At 42.1% G+C, this 23,432-nt stretch overlaps 2 protein-coding genes and 1 long non-coding RNA gene across 4 annotated transcripts in view; 2 read left to right on the top strand and 1 right to left on the bottom strand.

Moving 5' to 3' along the window:
• Positions 1-3,665: 3,665 nt before the first annotated feature.
• Positions 3,666-10,843, top strand: FRRS1L (ferric chelate reductase 1 like). The gene is made up of 5 exons (XM_069004153.1): positions 3,666-3,870; positions 5,560-5,644; positions 6,132-6,270; positions 9,285-9,531; positions 9,992-10,843. The coding sequence occupies exons 1-5, from the start codon at positions 3,666-3,668 to the stop codon at positions 10,162-10,164; spliced, it is 849 nt and encodes a 282-aa protein (XP_068860254.1). The 3' UTR covers positions 10,165-10,843.
• Positions 9,446-12,105, bottom strand: LOC138104876 (uncharacterized). Its single transcript, XR_011148320.1, has 3 exons — positions 11,999-12,105; positions 11,795-11,816; positions 9,446-9,566 (listed from the first exon to the last, which is right to left on the bottom strand). It is a non-coding gene; the product is annotated as an uncharacterized lncRNA (long non-coding RNA).
• Positions 12,106-22,316: 10,211 nt separating this feature from the next.
• TMEM245 (transmembrane protein 245) overlaps positions 22,317-23,432 on the top strand; it is a 79,360-nt gene continuing 78,244 nt past the window's right edge. Inside the window, exon 1 of one of the 2 annotated variants that reach the window (XM_069004151.1) lies at positions 22,317-23,065. In XM_069004151.1, coding sequence (XP_068860252.1) covers positions 22,427-23,065 — 639 coding nt within the window. In that variant the 5' untranslated portion in view covers positions 22,317-22,426. The remainder of the gene's footprint in view (positions 23,066-23,432) is intronic. The other variant, XM_069004152.1, reaches the window with a different exon arrangement.

The following is a 23,432-nucleotide window of genomic DNA, read 5'->3' as shown; positions in this document are numbered from 1 at the left end:
CTTACTGAAGCAAAACTCAGGCTGATTTAATGTCTAAAGCTGCTGGACTTAGTCTTTAGGTTGTTGTATGTTATGCTTAGAAAAGAGCTCAGAGACATTGCTTTTTCCCCTACATTAGATTAATTTTATAGAAAGAGTGCTGTTGTGGCAGTAATGGCTGCAAAGGCACGATCACTGTTGAAGGAAGACCAGATACATAACTCAGTGGCAGCAGAAAATGAAAAATTCACCAGTGCTGAGCAAAAGATGATCTAATTCAGTTTATATTTGGATGATAGCATGTTTAGAGTCTATATTTTCTTGCCTTTCTCCAGAAGGTCTGAAGCAATACCATGCATCCAAAAAGCTCACTCATCTCTTTAGTAAGCCCCTTTCAGAAATAGCACACATCTTTTTCCTTTGTAATGCTTTGGTTTTTCTAAGGCAGTCACTTAGTTTTCACTTTTCTCATAGGAGGTGTACTTAATCTATTGGCATTTGACATATTTTCCATCATCAATCTGTTTTGTACACTGTGAAAAGGCTCTGCTTGCAAGAAATTCCTAGCGTATATTCTCCCATGTCTTAGTCTGAGTAACTAACACCGTAAGCATGTTTCTGTAGAGCCCCAGGTGGTTAACTAGAGCATGGGATAAATGACTACTAATGAAAACATATGATTCAACAATTTCTCAATTTATTGTTGTTTAATAAAGAAAGCCCAAGATAAATTACTTGTGGAGTAGATACATTCCCGATATTGAACAAGACTGTTGTAAGAGTTTGAGAAAACTGCCTAGGAATTGCAAACTCTGGTTCAGGTTGCTACAGATTTACTGTAAGAAAACTGCTGTCTCAGGAGTTGTTTTCTCAGTCACCACTGATGGATACATACTAATTTTTCAGTACATGTTGATTGGATGGAAATAATCAGGAGAACTAAACAAGATTTTTTTCTGAATGTCTGTGATATAAACTATGACTTATCCCTGAAACTTTAATTTCTAGTCCAAAGGCCCCAAAAAGCATGAGCCTCCAGAGGAAAGGTGTATTTTGAATGACAAAACAGCCAAGAAAGAAGGCGCGGTTGGCCTCAAGGATAAGCTGAGGATAAATCTGGTCTCCAGTCCTGGGAAGACACCCACAGACTGAGTGCTAGCACCACAGAATCGCCTGAGCTAGAGCAATTAATTATCCAAAGAATTTGACTGCTAGATTCAGTCAGGAGGCAGGAGGCGATGGTGCAAGAAGTGGTGGAAACGCCCACATCTCTAATTTAGTAAAAGCAAGAGGACTCCTGCTGTCAGAGGATGGCAATGCCTTCCAGCCCGTGGTTCGCACACTGCTTGCTTGTGTCTCCTCTAAGAAAGGCGTTACAAGCACCTGCAAGCTGAGAAATACGGCATTCAGAAAGTTCAGGCGTTTGAGAGTTAAGGCTGCTCATGCAATTGCAGTTTGGGCTCCTTCTGCTAATGCTTTTTTGATTACAACCTCAATTACTTGATCAGATAAGGATCTTTCCTGCAGTACTGCTGGCAGTGCTGTTAGTTTCAGCTTAGACCTTTCTGTCTAGTGAAAACTGAAGGTATTCATTAGACCTCGACCTCTTTCAGCGTGATGTTGCTTCCCATGAGCAACCCATTTTTGTGATAAGGGACAACCTTCAGGCAAGCACAAGAGGTTCTACTAAGCAAAAAAAAAAAAAAAAAAATCAGGAGTGTTTTAGTCTTAATTTTTAAGGATTTACTAGGAGGAAGGTCAGTCTCTTAGCCATATCTTCACTTCAGAAAATCAGTGCAGCTCCACTGTAATCACAGACAGTTATCTCAGCTGCCAGATTTAAAATGATAGGTGTCATGTAGGCACAAACAATACATGACAAATATCCTAAGTGTTTACGATAACTGTGAAGCATTGCCCATATCACAGTGTGCTAAAGCCTGTTCCCAGGGAGGAAAAACCAGCACGCAGCTGACAGCTGCTCCCTCGCTGAGCAAATGCTTCTTCACAGGCACCACAACCCTCGGCTAGCTATTTCAAAAAGAGAGACGGGGGGCCTTCATCAGAGTTGATTATTGCCAGAAAGAATAAGCTCCAGCCTTACTCTCCTGTTAGCCTGATTTATAAGGGCTTTTCTGTTGCCATTTGTTTGCTTGTTTTCCACTGGCCTGCTAAAGTTTGCCAAGCTCAGCGAGGTAGGAAGAAGGGACTCAGTATTTTGCAGCTGAACTTGCTGTTGCTTTCCTATAGCTTTTTCCATATGCTACATGGAACATGTTGAATTTGCATGCACTTGGAATTATTTTTGCAACTTATCTTTTTCCTCTGCGTGGCTATTCCTCTATTTGCAGTGAGAAATAGCATGCTACTCCACCAGACTAAACCATGGAGATGTGAATTAACATCCTCCATTTGATGCAGCTGAGCACACTTCGGTATGACAAGCAACCGCTCAGCCCAAGGGAATGAACTTATCCCTAATGCAGCCTAGGTCTTGGGCAGTCTCAGTGCCCCACCAAAAAGTAACTCAGCGCAGTCATTGATACTAAAAAAAGAAAATATTTAAATTCAGGGTTATTTTAATTTTCAGACGATTACTGACTGCTGCGTCTCCTTCTTTCTCCCTCCCTCCCCCCGATGTTTTGCTGAATTTTATTCCAGACTCTCAGAGGAGGCAGTGTGACCATGCATAACAATATAAAAACGAAAGTATAGTTATAACCAGAAGACAGCAATCCAAATCCAAGAAAAAAAAAAGCCACTTTTACAAATGCAAGGGATGAAAGGCCACGGTTTTTCCATCAACTCATGGATACCATGGCACAGCAAGAACGCAGTTGTGTCCTTAATGCCTAGCTGCAAGTCCAGCATCAGATACCAGAACCCAAGACAACTTTGGGGCAACCTGGGATCTCCTTCGATCCGGCCAGGTTTGGAGTATATTGGCATCGCTGCGGTTACGTTGTATAAGATACAAAGCAAGAACATGCAATCAGATAGCGAACGCTCACTACCATGGGGTTTTACCTGAAAACAATGTTAAGTCGCGCTGTGTCTCCAGTCCCATCTCAGAAGTCAATAATAATAATAATAATAATAATAATAATAATAATAATAATAATAATAGTAATAAATTTTTAAAAATAGGAAAAGAGCGAAGTTTGCCCGGCAATTACTGAGCAGGATTTACACGTCCTCTTGAAGCACATGCTAAGAGGCTTTAGTGAATCGAGGCCACGGGGACAGCCAGGGAAGGCTGGTACTGCCCCTCGACAGCTGTGCCCGGGCGGTGGGAAATGTCCCCGCGGCGGAGTTTCTGCTGGGTGGGGCGGGCTGTGGGATGCGGGAAGTCAGTGATCCAGGGAAGGCCACCGCGCAACCCTTCGGCGGCGGTCCCTGCGGGAGGGCTCGGTGCTGCCAGGGCTGTGCCTGTGACCGCCCGCGCATCCCGCTCCCGGCGCATCCCGCTCCCGGCGCATCCCGCTCCCGCGCACGCCGCTACCACGCGCATCCCCGCGCACACGCCGCCCCGACACCTCTTCCCCCCACCACCCTCCCACGCCGTCCCTTCGCCCACCCCCGCGGTCCCTCCGGCACCGCCCGTCCCCGGGGCTGGATCCCCCCGGCCGCCTCCCCCGCGGAGCCGCGCTCGGGCGCCGCCGCCTCCCCGCCCCGCCGCCGCCGCCATGGCGGAGCGGAGCCGCGGCGCTCGGCGGCGGCTGCTGCTGCTGCTGCTCCTGGCCGGCTCCGCCGCCAGCCCGGCGGAGGAGGGCGGCGGGCGGCGCGAGGCGGGCGGCGGGGAGCACGGGGAGGAGGCGGCGCGGCACCACGACTCCTCGTACGGCACCTTCGCCAGCGAGTTCTACGACCTGCGCTACCTCTCCGAGGAGGGTGCGGCGGCGGCCGGGGCGGGCGGCGGGGCCGGGCGGGGCGCGGCGGGCGAGGGGACCGGCCCGGCGCGGGGCCGGGAGGGAGCGCCGGGCCGGGCCGGGCGCGGGGGCGGCGGGCGCGTTGTTCAGCACGAAGGCCAGCGCCCGCCGCCATCTTCCGCCGGCCGGGCGGCCTAAGGCAGCGCTGCCGCTCGGGGCCGGGGCCGCAGCGGGGCCCCGGGTGCTCTGCCCCGCTCTCCGCAGAGCCGCCGCCTCGCTCCACGGGCATCCCCGGACACGGGCATCTCCCCGTGTGGGAGGCCGGGCCGGGGGCCGTCGCCTTCCCGCAGAGCGGGGCCGGCCGGCGGCGCCTCGCCTTCCCCTCTTGCAAAGCTTTCCGTGTTGGAAGCGTAAAAAGGCGTCCTGGGGTGTGTGGGCTTCGAAAGGACGTGTGATGGATGCCCTTAAGTGTCAAGAAACAGTGTGCTCGTGGGTTTGGGGGTGTGCTTTTTTTTTTTTTTTTCATTTACAAATGGCGGAATGTTAGAACTCCACTTTTGCGGCTAGGCTGCATTGAAAACCATTTGTTCAATGGATTTGAAAATAAGTCAGAGGTGAGAAAATTGCATGTCCTGTGACCTGTGTTTCAGTAATGCGCCGCTACACACTGCTGTGAAATTCTGTGAACTTATTTGTGCAGGGTAATTTACCCGGCCCTTGATACAGTTGGTGAAGCTGTGATTTGCAGCTTTCAGCATACTTCTCCATTGCCATTGTCAGAAATCTAGGGAAGTGAGTCAAGGCTCCCAAATGCCCCAAGTTGTGTAGGTCAAAAGTTTGTGTGCTGGTGCTGTAACTAACTGCAGTGTTCACTTCCTACTCAACGAAGCACTATGCCTACTCAATGAAGCGTTTTCAGAGGACTTTGTAGTTTCACAGCTAGCACTTTGGTTTTCATCTGGCTAAGTAAAAGAATATCCTATTAAAATACGTGTGCTTATGCAACAGCCACCAGCTCCCACAAGCCAAGACTGAATAGGTCTGTTAGTAAATGTTCTCACTTTCTCCGTGGTACTGTCGTGCAGCAGACAGGGGATTGCTTGGAATCATAGCTCTCATTGTCTGGCTCTTCTGCGTCTGCCTTCACAAGTGATTGCAGGCCATAACTGCAGGCAGTTCCCTCTCTTGATACTCTCTTACCTTTTACTGCAATGTGTGTTTTATTTTACTTCATAAAGGAGGATGTATTATAAGGTCCTTTCAGTATCCATTCCTACAGCTCTGCATCTGGTGCCCTGCCTGCATTTATACCTAATGCTGTCATTTAGGTCTGAGGAGTCAGTTCCCTTATGGATTTCCTGAGGGGACTACAAGTGCACAAAGAGATAGCTGAGCAGAGATCCCTAATTGTTAGTTGACTACAGTAGTCCATGGTTCTGCTGCCTTACATTAACTTTTGCCCTTTGGCATTCTTCTCCTTCCTTGATGAATGTAGGAGACCTGAGAAAAGTTTTGTTTTCAGTTATTCATGTTACCTTGGTACCTGGATCCAGGACTATCTGAGCAGTGAATTGTGTACTTGACAAAGTAGTCACTCATCTGAACAGTTCAGTTATCAGCAAATTAAATGCTACTGGAACACCTTCTCTTTAGTATTAATGTTTTTTAGTCCTTGTATTTTATTTAGTAATGATTTATTCTGATTATACAGGTTACCCTTTCCCTACTGCTCCTCCTGTGGACCCATTTGCAAAAATCAGAGTGGATGACTGTGGAAAAACCAAGGGATGCTTCAGGTCAGTCTGAGATAAGAGATAAAGATACCTTTATGTTTACAGATGCTGACTGATGGTATTGGAGACTTTGGTTAGTGTTTCACAGTCATTTTAATAAATGTTCATTATTTAAGAACATTCTTTGTAGTACAAGCTATATTATTTGAGGACGCTAGTTTATTTAAGAATACGTGTCATAGTTATGGACATACAATTCCTTCACATTTCTTGTATTTTCGTGAAGCACTTAAAAAACCAGAGCAAGGAAGGTCAACAGAGTAATATTGTGTGTAATTGTTTGCTGTACTGCTTGAATACTATACATTCTTACACTAAAAGAGTAATAATTGCAAACACTTAATTAATGCTACTTTATGTCCAGCAGAATATATGTTTTACTGCCATTATACCGAAATGCATTCTTCCAGGTTTTTTCTTGCAAAACCTTTATTACGTTCCATAGCAGGAAATTTCAAGGAAAAAGTTATGTTTATTTAATTCCATTTAGGTATGGTAAACCTGGATGTAATGCAGAAACTTGTGACTACTTCCTAAGCTACCGCAGAATTGGAGCTGATGTTGAATTTGAGTTGAGTGCTGACACAGATGGCTGGGTGGCAGTGGGATTTTCCTCAGACAAGAAAATGGTAAGATATGTACAGTTCTTCATGTTGGCAATATATGCACTTTCACATGCTAGGATTTCAATGGTTTACATATATTTGTATATTTGAGTGGTGAGAAACAGAGCATTTAAGGTAGAAGTGACTTGCTGAAAACAAAGCACCATTCAGTAGCCCCCCTGCGAGCACTGCCTCACAGAAAACTGCTTCATCCTTCCTAACATCTCCTTTCCCTTCTTCTCTGAGAACTACAACAGTATTTCAGTTCAGCTCTGAATGTTTGAATGTCACTAGCTTTTTGCCTTTTTATTAGAAAAGCCCTCAGGGATAAGCCAATTCACATGGAAATGTCCTGTCGTGCTTTATGTCAGTGTAATTTGGGCAAAAGACACACCATAAACTGAATAGCAAGTGATTTTATTCTTCAGTAAATCAGCTGACTTTCAGCAATACAAATTTTTATTTCACTATTTAACTTAGGAAATTTTTGTGTTTCTTTCATACCTGTGTGTTGTTCCAGGGAAGCCACAAATGTGTGAGAAAATGATTCCTGCTAATTTAAACATATATACTCTAGAAAGCAGTCTTGTTAAAATTTCTTCTCTCTTCTGGATTTTTATTTGGTTTGGTTTTATGCTTATTCCTGTACTTACTTTTTCATTCAAAAGCTCCACTTTTCATTGAGTTTTAATGAGCAAAACAAAAGCATGTTATGTGTGGGCTTCAAAAAACCTGGGCAATAGGTGACTTATGCAAAGATGTTTTGTCTGTGATCCTGGTAAAATGTTTAGGATTAAAATTCAGTTTATAATACAGGTATTCATGTACAGAAACATGCGTGAGCATATAAAACAATACTGGGCCTATGTCCTAAATCACAAGTCAAAGAAAGGACTGTTTCTTGTAATGTTGAAAGTAGCAGTCTGAAAAAACACAGGAATTAGACATCCTGGCCTAAGACCTACCAAAAAAAGAATTATTTGGAAGACTTGCACTGACTTAACAGCATTTTTACCAGACCCAAAATGAAAAACAGAAAGCAAAGGTGCTTCTCAGTCATTATTACACATGCTTTAATATGACACTGGAAAGAAACACAATGAAGATAGAAGGTTTTTGTGTCATAAAGAACAGTTCCTGTCACAAGAAACAGTTTGTGGTTTTGATGTAAAGAATGGCTTTACAGCCAAATTTTGGGAAGAGTTTAGAAGCCTGGCAATGCAAGTCCTCAACAGGGTTTTCAAAGCAGCTCAGCACCTTTAAGTATTTGTCCCCAGGCTTTCAGATTGTTTCCAGTTTGTAGCTCTGAGGTACCTGCAGTGGACTCCAGGGTCCCACTGCCCTCCTCTCATCAGCCACTGCATATCATGTAATGCCCATAAGTCAGCTGGGCTAAACCAGCCAGCATCTGTCTTCCTCTCTGGCTCCCCTGCTGACTGCATCTTTTTCATAACTTCCAGGATGTTTTGGTGTCCTGGGATGCACAGGCTTTGATGGTAAAATGGCTCTGAGTCAAAACAGCTTAGCTGTGAGAAGTGGGCTGTGCTTTGGAGGCCCTAATCAAAATGCTGTCAGGAAGGTCAGGAAAAAAAACTACTTTGTGTCCTCAATAGATTTTTTAAAAGTCCTATGACCTATTTCTTTGTATCAAATAACATTTTGCTTTTCCACTTGCAGGCTTTTGTGCCTTGGCAGGATTTTGTAATGTCATTCTGTTAACTGAAATTCAAAATGTTTTTTTCTTTCTTTTTTAGTTTTCTCCTTCAGTGTAAAAACAACTTTATTTTTGCCTTTTTCTACTTAAGAATGAGGGATTTGTGCTTAGATGTATAAAAGTCAACTTGGAAAATAAGTTATGGAGTGCAATCATAGTCTCAAGGCAGAAGCTGGAAAGGTTGTCTGTAGCAGCACCAAGGTGCAGAAACTGTTCAAGCATGTGTTTTACCTAGTCGTCCCCTCTTTCCCCTCACTTTTGGCACATATTTTACAAATGCCCATTGCAGTATTCCCACAGTGCTGAAATACATGCTTTTTCTCTCTTCTCCCTGTAACAAAGAACTGAGGGGTGATCACACTAGCAAGCATCACGTCTATCATCAGTATGACCTATCAGAAAGATGAGTATGGGAGGAGCAGGGCTTGTGCTTAATACAGCACTGATAGCTGTGGCACTCATCCAGCTTGGATAGTGTTTTAATGGCTCTTGGTGCTAAGGCTTCTATGAGATAGCACTCCTGAAGTTAATGCTCATCCCTGAGTGATACAGGGCTCTGCCACTTTGTCAGTCACCTTGAGTAACTGTTCCAGCAACTGCTTTGGTATTTCAATGAATGACCTCCACAAATAAGTGTCTCCTTCTTCCTTCTGTCTGTTGGTTCTTTGGTGGCTGTTTATGCTAAGTGAAGAAGCACATGTGGATTACTTTTTTCCTTGTATCTTATGGCACACTGTATCCTGTTATTACATGCTGAACATTTCTTATAAGAGATAAAAGAGATGGAAAAAGTGATGTTCCCTTAAGTGAACATGAGAAGAGATTAGAAAAGACTTACTTTAATTGACACTATTATTTTATCATATGTAGTAGATTTATTTCCTCTGTCTCACTAAATAGTATATTGGTTTTCTGTCCATGATTTGATGCAGTGGATTTTGTACACATCACAGATTCATGCCACATTTTATGAAGCAGTATCCCAGAACTTCACAAATAGCAAAGAAAACAGCCTTCCACAGATCAATTAATTATGTGATATCAGAGTGATATCATATCCTACAAATATATGTTAAGTAAATAACTCTTAGGAAGATCCAAAAGAGAATTCAGAGATAGTAAGGGTAAGGAACTATTGCTACCAGTTACGTGCTTTTCAATCTTACTGAAGACACCTGGTTAGGGGAACAAATATTTGTGTATGTATAACTTAGAAAGAAGGAAGGAGTGTCCTAGGTCTTGATTAGTTTTGAATTCCATAAATGAGGAAGTGGTTTATGACACTTCTGTTTTCCATCTTCCAATTTTTTTTTTAACCTTGTAGGGAGGAGATGATGTCATGGCTTGCGTTCATGATGATAACGGAAGAGTCCGAATACAGCACTTCTATAATGTTGGTCAGTGGGCTAAAGAAATCCAGAGAAATCCTGCTCGAGATGAGGAAGGGGTTTTTGAAAACAACCGTGTAACGTGTCGATTCAAGCGTCCTGTGTATGTTCCCCGAGAAGAAACCATCGTAGATTTGCACTTGAGTTGGTACTACCTGTTTGCTTGGGGTCCAGCAATCCAGGGTAAGTTGATCTCTGTTACCAGCAGAACTGATGTGCTGAGATGGATAAATGTCTCTCAATAACATGATTCTTACTAGACATGGCCTCCCCCCCAGATTTTTGGTTTTTTAATGAGCTAAAATTCTGGCAGCATGAGGCTTAAAAATGGATAAAAAGAAAGACAGGAGTCCAACATATCTTGTTGGACCTACTATCACCACTTCCCAAAGCTGAATTTAGAAGAACTTCATAACTAGAAGTTCTTAATTCCTTTGAAGGATGTTTGTTGTTTACTTGAATTTCATTTGTTTTATTCAGAAATTTAATTTCAGAAAGCAAAGAAATGAGCCTACTCCCTGACAGTGTAATATTGCATGCTTTTGTAGGTTTGAAAATTACCTGTCTGCCTACCTGTTTCTTTGGTAGAGTTATAGAAAAAATTGCATCTGACATTATTTCTTTCTGCCCTTACCTGCTAAAGGTTCTATAACTCGTCATGATATAGACTCTCCACCCGTGTCAGAGCGTGTTGTCAGTATTTACAAGTATGAAGATATTTTCATGCCTTCGGCTGCCTATCAGACCTTCTCTTCTCCTTTCTGCTTGCTCCTCATTGTTGCACTGACCTTCTATTTATTGATGGGAACCCCATGACCAATGGAAAATAGCAAGAATTTGGCAGTGGAAGTTTCTCAGGATGGACGGCTATATGGATGGACAGTGCATTTTTCTATTGGAATTTATATCACATCACCATCCTCATCTAGCTGCTTTTGAACATAGTTAGCTTCTCAGAAGAGTGAAATAACCATCTCCTTTGAGTGCCAGAGTGGTGACAAATCATTTAAGAATAATCAGTGAACACATAGGAGAATATTTTCAGTGTTGTGATTACTTGCTTAAAGAAAATGAGACTTTTGTAAAATCAATGTGTGTGTGTGTGTGCGTATGTGTGTTTGGGAGGGGTGCCTGTATGTGTGTTTAGGTGAATTTAGTGATGGACATCTTATCAAATAACAAAATTGCCTTCCAAATTGCTTCAAAAAAGCAAATTTGGCAAAACACTGTAATGCTGTTTGGTACTTCTAGAGCAGAGAGCACAACTGCAAGTGCAGTTTCTGATCTGCAGATCTGGATACCAACACAGAAGTATAAAAGTAGTGGACAGTTCTCCCAATTTCTTTTTTTTTTTTTTTTAATATATTTATCAAAGTGTACTTGCTGTGGTACTTTCCAAAACTAAACTTGCATATTCAAGCATTAGCATGGGCTTTTTTCCAACAGAAAGAGATGATGAATGTCTGTATTGTGTTTCAATAGCCTTTTGGAAAGAAATGGCTACTTCTTTTAAGAGTGAGATATAAAGTAATTTAAACAAGAGGAAGGGAGAATACAGCAATATAAATTCTCCATACATAGGAAAACCAGGTGTAAAGCATGCAGAATATAAAAGTTCCCAACAAGCCATAGGATGTCCTCCTAATAGATTAAATCAATTTTTCTCTTTTTATGAAAAAAAACAGTAATTTTGCTGACATGTAAATATATTTTTAAGTAATCGTGCAGTAGTATGAAGTAATCTCTTTTTCTGTGTTGTATGCCATTATATCCTGTTCATGTTAAAGGTGACTGTGGGCAGCTGGTGTTATCTTACAAAGAAATATAAATGAGATTATTTGTAAGGAAAGACAGGGATTAGTAAGAACAGCAGAATCTTTTGTTCATCAAACCACTGCTAAAATATAGCTATTGTGGAAAAAGATGAGCTAAAAAGGAAACACATTAGCTGTTTTTATCACCAGTAAATAGTAGAAGAGGAATGCTAAATATTAGAGAGATGAAAAGTGTCAAAATGTATTTATGAGCCACAGAATATTATAAAAACTTTGAGTGGAGAATTCTTCACTTTGGAGCGAAGAATTCCTGTTGGTCACATAATAGGAAGCGTACGACACGTTTACATGTAGCAGTCAAATGTACTTAGGTAAGGTTACTCATTCACTTTCCAACTAAAATTCTACTTAAGTAGAATTAAAACCTGAATAGTGCCAAAGTTTTATCTAATGTGGTGCACTTGAGGACTCTCTAACATAGAATGTGGTGAAGTATTTGTAATGCAACTCCTTTCTAGTCTCATTGCTGCATGGAGTATAAAATAGTTAACTAGCTTGGCTGGGTTTGCATCCTTATTCACAGATTGATGTTTGTAGACTAAGTTTTTTTAGGCTTAGAATTCTTCAAACCTATGCTTAAGGTATACAAATTAGATTGAAGATGAACTTACCTTCATAGCAAACACATTGTCCCTATTTCAAAAGAAAGATTGATTAATATTTTATATTTTCATTGATGTCTTTAAGGATTTGTTCACTTAAAATTACTGGACTAGAGTTGGGGAGAGGGAAGAGAAATTCAGAATGAAGTGAACTTTAAAAGTGCATACAATAGCTTTATTTGGTATAAATTACTTCTCTCTTGGTTTACTTACTCATCACCTGATCAAGTAGAGACCACCTAATAAGGTCTGCTTTGGCCCACAACAGCTGCATAATTTAACCTTAAGATTGGCTGGAGCAGATAAGCAGAAGCCTGGATAATGAGCTTTACATTCAGCAGACAGGTGAAGCAAAGAAATCATTAGAGTAAATTCTTTGTCCTTTGTGCTAATTTGTAGGCAGCTGGGATACTGCAGTTCTTTCTCAGAGCCTGAGGGTTGCTTTAGTTTATGGCTTGGTATTTACTGTTTCAGTGATTTGCCTGATTACCCACTAAAGGGCTAATTTAATAATTTAAAGGTACTGAACTAGGATAGAAACCCAGTTTGGCTCCTCTTTTCTTCTTTAACAGAGTTCTGGATTTAGGATACCCTGCTTTGACCTGAGCACACAGGTATGTTATAGATGACAATAATACCAAGATAAAATTGTGTGACAGCTGTCAGTCTGCTTTCTACATGTATGGAGTTGGGTGTGTTTAAAATACAGGATTTAAAGCAAGAGCAGAGTACTTTACATTATATTTTATTCCTTTTTCAGATTACTTGTCAGTGTGCTGTGTTTTTCCCATCATGTTTTTTCTCTTGTTGAAGTACTAGCAGAAATGAGCAGTTCTAAAAAAACTTTCACCTAAGCTTCACAGTACTTAATTAGCCTACTAAAGTGTTTCTAATTAAAAGGGAGGAAATAAAAGGCCACAAGAAGCAGCAAAACAATCTATTATCTGGCATTTAAATGGATGGTTGAGCTTAGCACTGAGTTTATCTAAGAGTTCCTCTTCACAGTGGGAAAATCAGGACTATGGAATTCAAGTTGACAAAGAAGGTATGAGTTATCTAGAAATTAGTAGTTGATATGAAATCTGAGGAGAAGGTTATAAGGGAAATGTGGTATGTAAGTTTGTATGATACTTTGTAAATCTTAACATTTGAGTGGGCATAGTAACTTGTCACGGAGGGTAGTTTGATTTTCAAATGTTTTGTCTTTTTCGTTTCTTTTTAATATTGGAAAGTAGGATTTATCCCTGTTATACAAAGTTACTATAAAGTAGCGGTCTTCAAAGTAATTTTTAAGTGATTATGGCATTTCAAATATTTTCTGTTTTATTTTTTTTCTAACTGACTGGTACCAGCAGAAACTAGAAGAAAAGGCCTGCTTTGAAAAAGGAGACAGATATTTCCCTCTCCAAATAATTTTTTGTTTCTCTAGTGTGATTACAACCAAACAACTGTTGAAGAACGCATTTCCAAAGTACTTTAAGAATTGCTTGCTGCACAGTGACTTAATACAGAGGCATAGAGCTTAGAGAAGGCATATTTAGAGTATGGTGGTGGTTGGAAATGTGACTGTAATTATTAATTAGAAAGATTATTTTTTTGCATAATTCTTTTTTTTTTCATTGCTGGTTTCAAATAACTGTGTATTTTTAGGTATAAGTGAGGTGCTAATTGATTTCCCCCATCAGAAAAAAAAAGCACCTAGCTGATTTGATAATGTCATTGAACACAGGGTGATGCTGTCTTCTATTATTACAAGGGAAATACTCTGGTTTTGAAAGAGAATGCGTTGATGAGAAAAGTTTGAACTCCCTCTGTGGCCTTCTTGTCCATCTTGACTGGTTTTGCAATACTTGGGTAGCAAGAGAATAAACACTTGTGGCCTCCCTAATCTGAAGGATTTAACCCAGTTTGGGTTAAATAATGTTAAAGCTGTGTTTGGCACTGACTTTCCCAGTCTTCAGTGCAGGGATTAGAGAATGATTGGTGTGGTGTACATCAGCATGCCACTCAGGCAGTGGTCTTAAAGCTCACTTGGGGCACCATATCCTGGGTCTGGAACAAAAAAAGAGTCCTGCAACTGCCTCCATGTACTGAATACCTACTCAGTTATTTCTCAGTTACTGCTGTAACTCACCTAACTGCTGTAAGTTTAAGGGAAGACACAGGTCTTTCTTTTTTTTGTTTGGTCTTCTCCTTACTTTCTCATCTGTCAAATGCATCAGACATTTATATAAAAGAAATTCTTTTTTGTTTTAGAGAGTAGACCTCTGTCAGTTCTTTCACGTTTTTTCTGGGTCCATAGGAAGTTTGCACCCTCTGGTACTCTAGAGGCAGAATTAAAGTTTATCTGCAAATTATGTAACTTTAATAGCACGTAAATGGCCTTTTGTGACTTGTGGTTTCATTGGTTTGCCACACTCTTGTGTAGCAGGTGTATTTCCCCCCACCCTCCTCTTGTTCTAACATCTTCAAATAATTTCCCTAAAGTAAAGTATTTGTTAATAGCTTTACAAGAAGGAAATATGTATTTCAGAGAATTACAAAAGGTCTAATATCAGTTATTTTCAGAGGTAACTATTGTGTTAGTGTTTTATACAAAATATGACTTTGCATAGAGCCTTACATTTATGATAAAAATCAGAAATACATTTAAATATTACAGTGTTTCTGTTCTTCATGGAGCTGTGGATGTGCATAGCTTACATGAATTGGTATGATCCCTTTCAACCCTGACTCCACAGCAGGTAATGACACTGGTAAAGCAGTTTGCTTGAATGCTGCACAGTGAGGCATTGATGACTCCCAACAGTTTGGAACAGAAGACTGGAGAGACTGGGTAAGGAGGAATGACACGGGAGGGTTAATGGTTTTGGCATACCTTCTATTGTTGTATAAGTTTACATGTGGCAGCGCCCGTCTGGCACCCTTTATCCAGGCAAATATTACTTGATGTCATGAGAAGGGAGTCTGATTTGAATGAGATTTTGACTTTTAGGCAGGTCCCAGCTGTGTAAGGGCTGATGTGGGCAACTGGTCAGACTATGCCACAAGATGTCCTCTGCTCTTAAGCCTCAAGGTAGGAGCTGGAGGCTTGATCTGGCCTTCAGAGGTACAAAAACCTCTCAAGACCCCAGAGGCAGTAGTGGCAGTCAGCTGCAGCAGGGAGTACTTGCTCAGTTTGTTTAATGGCCAGTGAGCAGGTACTCCCTGCTGGCTGCAGTCTGGGTATCAAAGGATGGAGGCTCTAAATCTTACCTTAGCAGCTCTGTACATGAGCTCATCTAATTAAAATTTCATTATCAGTATTTCTGTAGCAGTGTGTTTGGGCAGCTCTCCCTCAACCTGCGCAGGATAGCTATGGCTCTTAACTGGAAGATTTGAAAGAAAATGTCAAGTCCCTGTGTACAAAACCTAATAAAAAAGAAAATAATTTTTTTAACCATGTGCCAGCTTTTTACATTTTTTTTTTCATATCTATTTATTTATATGCAATTTGTATGTTGAGGTATCTGATTTTTGCAAATACAGAGTAAGATCTAGGTAAGCCTTCCTCTTCTAAACATTTTTTATTAATATGAAATAATCACTTTGGTAACTTTTTTTTTTCTGTTTTCACAGTAGGTTTTATAAAATTACATATGCTTAGACATGGTTATTTAACTAATTTGGGCTCAGATAGTGAGGCAAAAGCAGTGCAATTTTGAAATGTCAGAGAGGATGTGTGCAGCTTGCGGAGTTGATAGGTGTAAAAATGCAGACTTAAAAGACATTACTTGGTTTGAAAATCTGTGTTATGACTTGGCAATAGCAATGAATCTACTGTAAAGAAAGGGGCAGATTTTTTTTCCTTGGGTTACAAAGTATTTTGAATAGCACTCATAGACTTACAGACTATCTCAGGTTGGCAGGGACCCATAAGGATCTTAGAGGCCAACAAACACCCTGCTCCTCACAGGACTGCCTGAAGCCAACCCATATGATAAGAGCATCATCCAGATGCTCCTTGAACTTCCCTGCAGAGCCTGTTCCAGTGACCAGCCACCCTCTCAGAGAAGAACCTTTTCCTAAGGTCCCATCTGAACTTCCCCTGACACGGTTCCATAGGCATTCACAACTATTGCTTTTGCCCTCTTTCTGTGTTTCTTATCTAAGTAGGAATGTTCTTCCAAACCAGTGTGAGGTTGGAATAAGTGCAGGACTTCACAACCTGTATCTTAGAACAGCTGCTGCTCCACATAGGCTTGTTCTGATCTGCAGTTAGAGGCTGTTTATGAATGTCCTTACAAGATGAGCTTTTATGTGGCATTCTTAAGAAATTTTCTGTAAAGGTGTTGTACTCTTTATAGACAAGAGCATTACAGAATTACCAATACTTTTTCTGAGCTGTTTCTAAATGATTCTTAAATTCATATTTGTGTTTTTAAAGAAGTAATTGGATTTTTCAGAAGTGCTGAGCAGCTGCAAATCTTCTATGGCTCCAATGCTTAGTCAGGGAAGCGATCATTTTATAGTAACTAGTGATTTAGCTTCATATCTCTCTCTTAGTTTCGACGTCATTCAGTTCAATTTCCTGAGGTGGTGGTGATAGAAGGCTAAATAAATGAAAAATTCACTTAGGTTTTGTGCCAGGGAATAAAAATATTCCTGCAGATTTTTCACAACAGTGATCTGTAAGGTTTAGATTAATGAAAAATATTCTTCACAGAATTAATGTTTAGGCAATGTGGTTTTGCTGAAGATATTTGTATGTGCATGTAAAGTCTGAGGTTTATATAAGAGAGTATAAAAACAAAAGGCTAGATTCTGCTCTGGAGACAAGACAAAACACAGAACTCTACCTGTTCCCTGGCTGCTAGCTGATTTTTGGGAGACAGAATGATCCAGGAAAATATATATAAACCTGAGATACTATGTGTGTGGGGATTATGTTTGCAGTTCTTATACATACACCTTCTTTCACTTTCTTCAGTACAAAAATTAGCCTCACAGTCTTAGACTTACTACAGTGTTATCTTCACTTTTTTTACTCTGAACAAGCTGAAACAAGGATAAGTTCAATAAGTCAAAAGAATGTTGTCATATAGAGTATTAGGGTAACAGGAAAGTAAGCACAGATGCCACAGTCAAACCTAGGAGAAAAAAAAAAATCATCTCGCTATTTAACTCCAGAATATGGTGTGTGCTTCTGAAATGCTTGGCTGCTCACATATAAAGCAATGGGTACTTTTTCAGTTTTTTACCTTTGGTGATATGAAACGAATGATAAATATTGAAATATAAAAAACCTACCACAATAGATTTTTTAAATCTGGAATTAGCATTCAAGTCTTGACAAAGTGATTCAAATATGAAATTCCAAACCTATTAACTTATTAGAAAAATGAGATAGTGGGACCTTGACATTTGTGTGTGATGTCCCCAGCCTTTATTTTAGGCAGATATATTTTATTAGCATATTGAGTTCTGTTTAGGTTAAAACAGATGCCTAGTATGCCTTGGTATTTCTGATTTATATGTCATGAGGTCTGGTTTGCTTTAACCTCTTTGCAAATAAGCAGGCTGTCATAACCGTGTGAACTCTTGCCACTTGTTTTGTATTACATGAAGTGTAATGGTTTAACCTGAAATGTCATCTCTACCTTTTGACTTTGTTCAGCATTCTCAAGACTAATATACAGATAAAACATACAAATAAGCAACTTGTAACTATAGTGTTAAGTGGTGTTCTGCATTCTTTATGCCAGGCTTCGTTCTGTACGCCAATACCCAGCAGCCATGTGGAGTCAATGAGCATTTGGTTGGGTAAGAGTGCAGAATGGGGGTTTTGTAACCCAGAAGAATTTGCCAAACTTCTTTGTATTTTTGCTCTAGTCTTTTCAGCAAAAATAATACAGGGTGAATAGATAATGAAATTACAGTGACCTACGGGACTACTTTATAATCAGTGCATGCCCTAAAATATTGCTTTGTAACATCTGTTTTATACTAAATGTTGGTGTTCAAGTGAGCCTTGTTAGCTATTTGACAGTGACAGACAACAATATTTATAAAACTGTTGCAATAAATGCCTTTTTAGTCTAAGAAAATGTGTGGTATGGCATTTATAAAGGGGGAAAAAAGTTTCTTTGAGGTTAAAGAAGTCTCTGCTGCTGCCTGTGTTAATAATTAATTCCCATGCCATGGGCTTGAATTTATTAGCCTGACTAATTCCATTTAAGTCAGTGAGGCTGGTCACAGTAGCAGATTAACAGATGTGAGAAGACCACCTTTTTTTTTTCACCATGCAAATTACAGTGAAGCTGTAAGTAAATGTGATCATCTCTATTTTAGCCAAGTATTAACCCCATTGTCCCTTGCTATTAAGTATGTAGAATTTAGAGGTTCCTATGGTGACCTCTCTGCTGTGTTTTTGTAACCTATTTGATACAAATATGATCAAGTTGCAATATTACCAATTTGGGTGTTCTTTATCTACTGTCATCACTGCCCTGTTCTGTGGCCAGAGTGGCTCCTGAAGCAGCCAGAACTGGCTTTTGCAGAAAAGAAGGAAATGAAATTATATTAGAGATTGGCAACAGAGGAGGAAATGCCATGATACTCAGCAAGCAAAAGCAGCTGCAGAAGTCTTTCAAACAGGGATGTTTTGATTTGTGAGATCTCTCAGGTTTGAGCAGGTATTTTATCTCCTTACTGGTGAGCTGAGAAGAAGAGTTGGCTCAGGGTAACAAGAAATGTTTTGCTTTTACACTGTGTGGTCTGTTGTGTTTGTGGTATTATTGCAAGCCTGTAGCTGCAGGCTGCAGGAGAGGATGGCTCTTGTGTGTGTCAGCTACTTGTGCACTGTCCAAGCCATCACGATCAGTAGAGGCATTACATATACCAAATACATTTCAGTAGATTGAAATTATATTCTCTTTGTCTTGCACTATGTGACTGCTGATGGATCAGGGAGGAATTTGTCACAAACCTGATGAATCCAACACATTCTCCTGTTACTCAGATCTCTCTATATCCAGCTCTTGTTCTATGCACACAGCTATCGTGTGGGATAACCCTGCAAGATAGTGCTCTGGATTTTGTCCATCCACAGGTCCTAGTGGTGCTGTTTTGCATGCCTTTTCCAGCGACTCAACATTTGTTGGTGCTATTGACTGCTCTGCCTTACAACCATACATTTCATTCCTCTTGTTAACTGAACAAGATTCAGTCTTCTGTGTGAATCCTTCAAGTGTAGCTCTGCTGATAATTTTGTATACTTTAACTGAGATGTTGAACAAAGTTGTTTCTGCAATAAAGTCAGGCACTGCTATAATCACTGGGTACAATCAGACATGGTGTTCCTAAGGATTGATTTTCATTTTCACCAATATTTTCTATGTGACATTTAATTTGGAGCCTTCTCACCTTAGTTGAGCAGTTGAGCTGCATAAAAGACTAATTTTTTCTTTGGCCCAAAATGCAAAGGTGACCTAAAGATGCAAAGTTTATATCTTAACAATTAACTTTAAAGATAATATTTTTTTTCTTTGCTTCTGCTGCTAGTGAAACTGTAGTAGTTTACATTGAGTATTTTTCATTGATCTGAAGATGGTATTACTTTGTCATTAAACTGAGGTGAGTTAATGAAGTGAGACTAACCTCAACTGAATGTCCACAAATGTTCAGGAGTGCAGGTTAAAACAAAGTGTCTCATGCAGGGAGTTACTTTCTAAATACACAGGCCAGTGCTGACACCTTGTGGCTTTGTTCCTGACTTACTTTATAGCTCCATGTTATTTTGGGTGTAAATAATGATTAACTTGCAGTTGCTGGAGACAATGCTGGCATTGTCTACCTCCTCTGCTTTGTGGCTGCCTCAGTGCCCAGTATTTTGGTATCGGGTAAGACAGTTTGGAACTTTGGTCTGTGTTGACTTCACATCGAGTGAATAAAGAGCTAGGGGTGTCTCTGACCTCTTGAACAGGACTCAAAAGGTGTCAGTTCAGAGCACAGAATCATGGGTGCTAGTGCAGAAGCACACAGAAAGTACAAGTTTCTCTTTCACTAATTAATATAATTTAATACTTCCCTCTACACAGGAGAGCACAAAAGGCTGTTACTACTTACCACATGTACTTTTAGGTGCATACATGTTTTCTCCACTGATGCAAAAACATTCCTTTGCTGCCCTCTTCACCTTTGAAGAATTACTAATAGGAAAAATATTGAAAGAGACTGTTGTAGAATTTCTGGCAGTATAGGAGCCTGAGGTGTGCTACTTATCTTCGACCCTAAAAATGCCTAAATCACAATATATCAGTGCAATTTATACCTAAATGGGTATCTAATCTAAAACCTCTTACCATTTCAAATCTTAGACAAAATCAGCTGTTAAGTCGCTATTTGAAGTCTGTTGTGGAATTAAGCTTTAGAGGCTGAGGTGTGTCTTGTGAAGATCACACATCCTCCCTCAGCTGTCAAAGAGATTCAGAGATTGTTTACTGATATTTATGGGTCATGTCCCTGTCCCTAAGTGTTCCTGTTACGGTAATACATGAATTAGAAATCTTTATTTTATTGCATTGTTCGGGTTTTTTTCTGCTTTCTAATATGTTTAGTTGTTTATAATGGATAGTGAAAAACATAATTGGAAAGGAAAGGCCTTAAATAGTAGGGACCAGATCCTTGGCTTATGTAAATCAAGTCGAGGAGGTGACAATAATTTCTGTTCCCGAAGAACACGGCTGACTGAGTCTGTTAAGAAAAATGAAAGGAGTAAGGATGGGCCTGTGAAGATTTGATTGGCTGGCATTTCTGTTTACCTAACAGAAGGATTGGAACTCTCTGCTCTCCCCCTGGGTAAATCTTAATTGACACTTGCTAATTGAATTTTAATGCAATAAAGGTATTGTAATGAGCCATTAGAGTTTGGCTTCTGAACTAAAGAGAGAAGTTCAGGTAGCAATGCATTCTTGTCAGCACCCTGCCAGGAGGCAGATCTATCTGATCAAAGGGCTGTGAGTGACAGTATCAGTTTAAAGTTCAATAAAAGCTTCTCCTATGGACAACTGTTTGTAATGCCTCATCACCATCAGGATCAAACAAAGTGCCTGTAGGATTTTAAGTGCTTTCACTGCATAAGATTAGAGCATTTTGTTGAACCTACACGTGATCTATTCAGCAAAGGGGAAAAAAGGAGCTGCAGGAGCTCAGAGGAACCTTTACAAGTGTGAGCTTCCGTGTAACTGGCAGGAAAGGCTTTGCAGGGACAAGTCAGGACTGCAGTGCAAAAACCTCAAAAAACTGTCTTGGGCCCAGCCCCACCTACAGTTTCAGTATGCAACATAGTCACAGGAAGTGTGTGGAAAAACCTCTACCTTTCACCCTTGGTGTGATGGTAGGGATAGGTCTCATCTAGCCATTGTCTTTGTATTGCTCTGCATTTAAAAGCTAGGTTATGAATAGGTATATTCCCACTTTACAAGTTAAAGACCATTGTGCTCAGATCATTTCAGCTTTTTGACATCTCCATCCTGCAAGAAATGTTCCACCAAAGTCCTTGTGGACTCCAATCTAACATGAAGTTACATAAGGTTAAATGTGCACGTAAATTCGAAAAAATACAGGAATTTGATTTTTTTTTCTTAAAAAAACCCAAACTGTGCACTTTCTATATGTTCAGTGGTATGAGACCTCTTTATTATGATATAGAGGATATGCTCTATCTCCTTGAAAAGAGGAAGATCCCTCTGAGGGTTTAATGGCAGCATTTACCAATAGGGTTGTGTTAAGCTGCGGAAGGAAAACTGAGTAGCACAGTGCCAGTACTGAGCTAGTTCAAACGTCATGGATTTCAGCCCTTGCAAAACTTGCTCAGATGACGTGTATTTATTACAGATGCATTCAGACAACCTGTTAAAATGGTAGCTGTTGCCCCCATGCCTGGACTTAGGAGTCTGGTGTATGCCAGCTGCAGGAAATCAGCTCCTCTCTAGATTATTTGCAAATAGCATTTGATGCAACACAGCGTCATAAATGTCAGGTCTAAAAACCAGACAGAACAACTACCTCTTCAGTGTGCCTGATTGCCAGTAAAATAGAGGATGCTTCCTTCTTAAATAATTTGGGCCAGAACATGTTCAGACAAGACAAAACTCTCCAGCTGGTCTAACCAGTCTTGCTCTCCCACCCTGCAATGACGAATTTGTTCCGCTCCCCGAGACTAGAACAGCAGTAAGGAGAGGAGAGCGTATAGCCAAGCAGGACGGGGCTGCACTTCTGGGATAGGGATGAGGTTGTGCTCTAAGCTGCTGTGCTCTTCCATGCTCCAGCCCTCAGCCGCCTTCTTCACAAACGTCGCCAAGGGGCCGGGCAGCCTGGGCCCGCACTCGGCGGTGGCCGGGCGGGGTCAGCGCCCCGGGACAGCCCCGCAGGTCCTGCCGGGGGCAGAGGGTGCGGCCGCCGCCTCTCCCGGAGCCGAACTACATTTCCCAGCACGCTTCCCGGCCGGCACCGCCCCTTTCCCGCCGGGCTGGGCGCACGCCCGGAGCCCCTCGGCGGCGGCACTACAGTCCGGGCCCCCTGCGCGCCCTCGGGCACGACCGCTCCGGCAGCCCCGGCCGCGCTCCGCGCCCGGCAGCGGCGGCCGCGCCCGTGCCTGCCATGGCTGACAGCGCAGAGCCCGCCGCGCCTCCGGACGCCGGTCCCGCCGCGCCTTCCGACGCCGGTCCCTCCGCGGCCCCGCCGGGCTCTCCGGCGCGGGAGCGGCGGGCGGGCGGCTCCCCCGGCGCGGGCGCGGCCATGCCGCGGCTGCCGCTGGGCGGCCCGGGCGGGGCGGCGGGGATGTCGCTGCCGCGGCTGGAGAAGCCCATCAAGCAGGCCTTCTACAACACCGGGGCGCTGCTGTTCGCGGGGCTGTGCTGCGGCGCCGCCGTGCTCGTGTACTTCATCCTGGAGGCGTTCCTGCGGCCCCTGCTCTGGGCCGTGCTCTGCGGCACCTTCCTGCACCCCTTCAAGACCTCGCTGACGGCGCTGGGGCGGCGCTGGCTCGGCCGCCTGCACCGCTCCCGCACCCCGGTGCTCCTGGCCGCCCTCCTCCTGCCCATCTGCTTCGCCAACTACGGCGTGGAGGCGCTGGGCGAGCAGGTGCTGCGGCGGCGGCGGCTCCTGCTGCTGCTGGGCGCCGGGGGGCCGCTGCTCTACGGGCTCTACTGCCTGGGCAGCTCCTTGGGCGTGCAGGTGCTGCTGACACAGGCCGCCCGCATCATCTGCCAGGGGCTCGACTACTTCAGCAGCCAGTGGGTGAGTGACTGAGTGAGTGTCGGTGTTCCGCGGCCGCGCTGTAGTCATGCCCCGCTTCTGGAGATGCTGTTAAGTGAGAGGTGATTCGGTTGAGTTCTTGTGCAAACATCGAGGCTTGTTGAGCTCTAAGGTGTGTAGTAAAGTGTTGTGAAATAGCAGCACAGCTCCACAAGTGACCTGAGGTGGGGGAAGGCACCTTAAGGCTTGTTTCTCAGTGTACTGTGTTGGGTTTCGTCTTGTTCTTCGAGTATGAAACAGTGCAAACTCAATTTGAACTTTAAAAAGTAAAGTTGTTTAGCTTACAAATGTTACTGATGGTAACAGAGCCTGGGGAGACTACTTTTGCCTGTGTTCAGTAGGTAAGATA

This window comes from Aphelocoma coerulescens, chromosome 2 (genome assembly GCF_041296385.1).
Source record: "Aphelocoma coerulescens isolate FSJ_1873_10779 chromosome 2, UR_Acoe_1.0, whole genome shotgun sequence".
Classification (NCBI taxonomy): Eukaryota; Metazoa; Chordata; class Aves; order Passeriformes; family Corvidae; genus Aphelocoma; species Aphelocoma coerulescens.
Note: the sequence above shows the minus strand (reverse complement) of the source record. Positions and strands in the feature narration are given on the sequence as shown.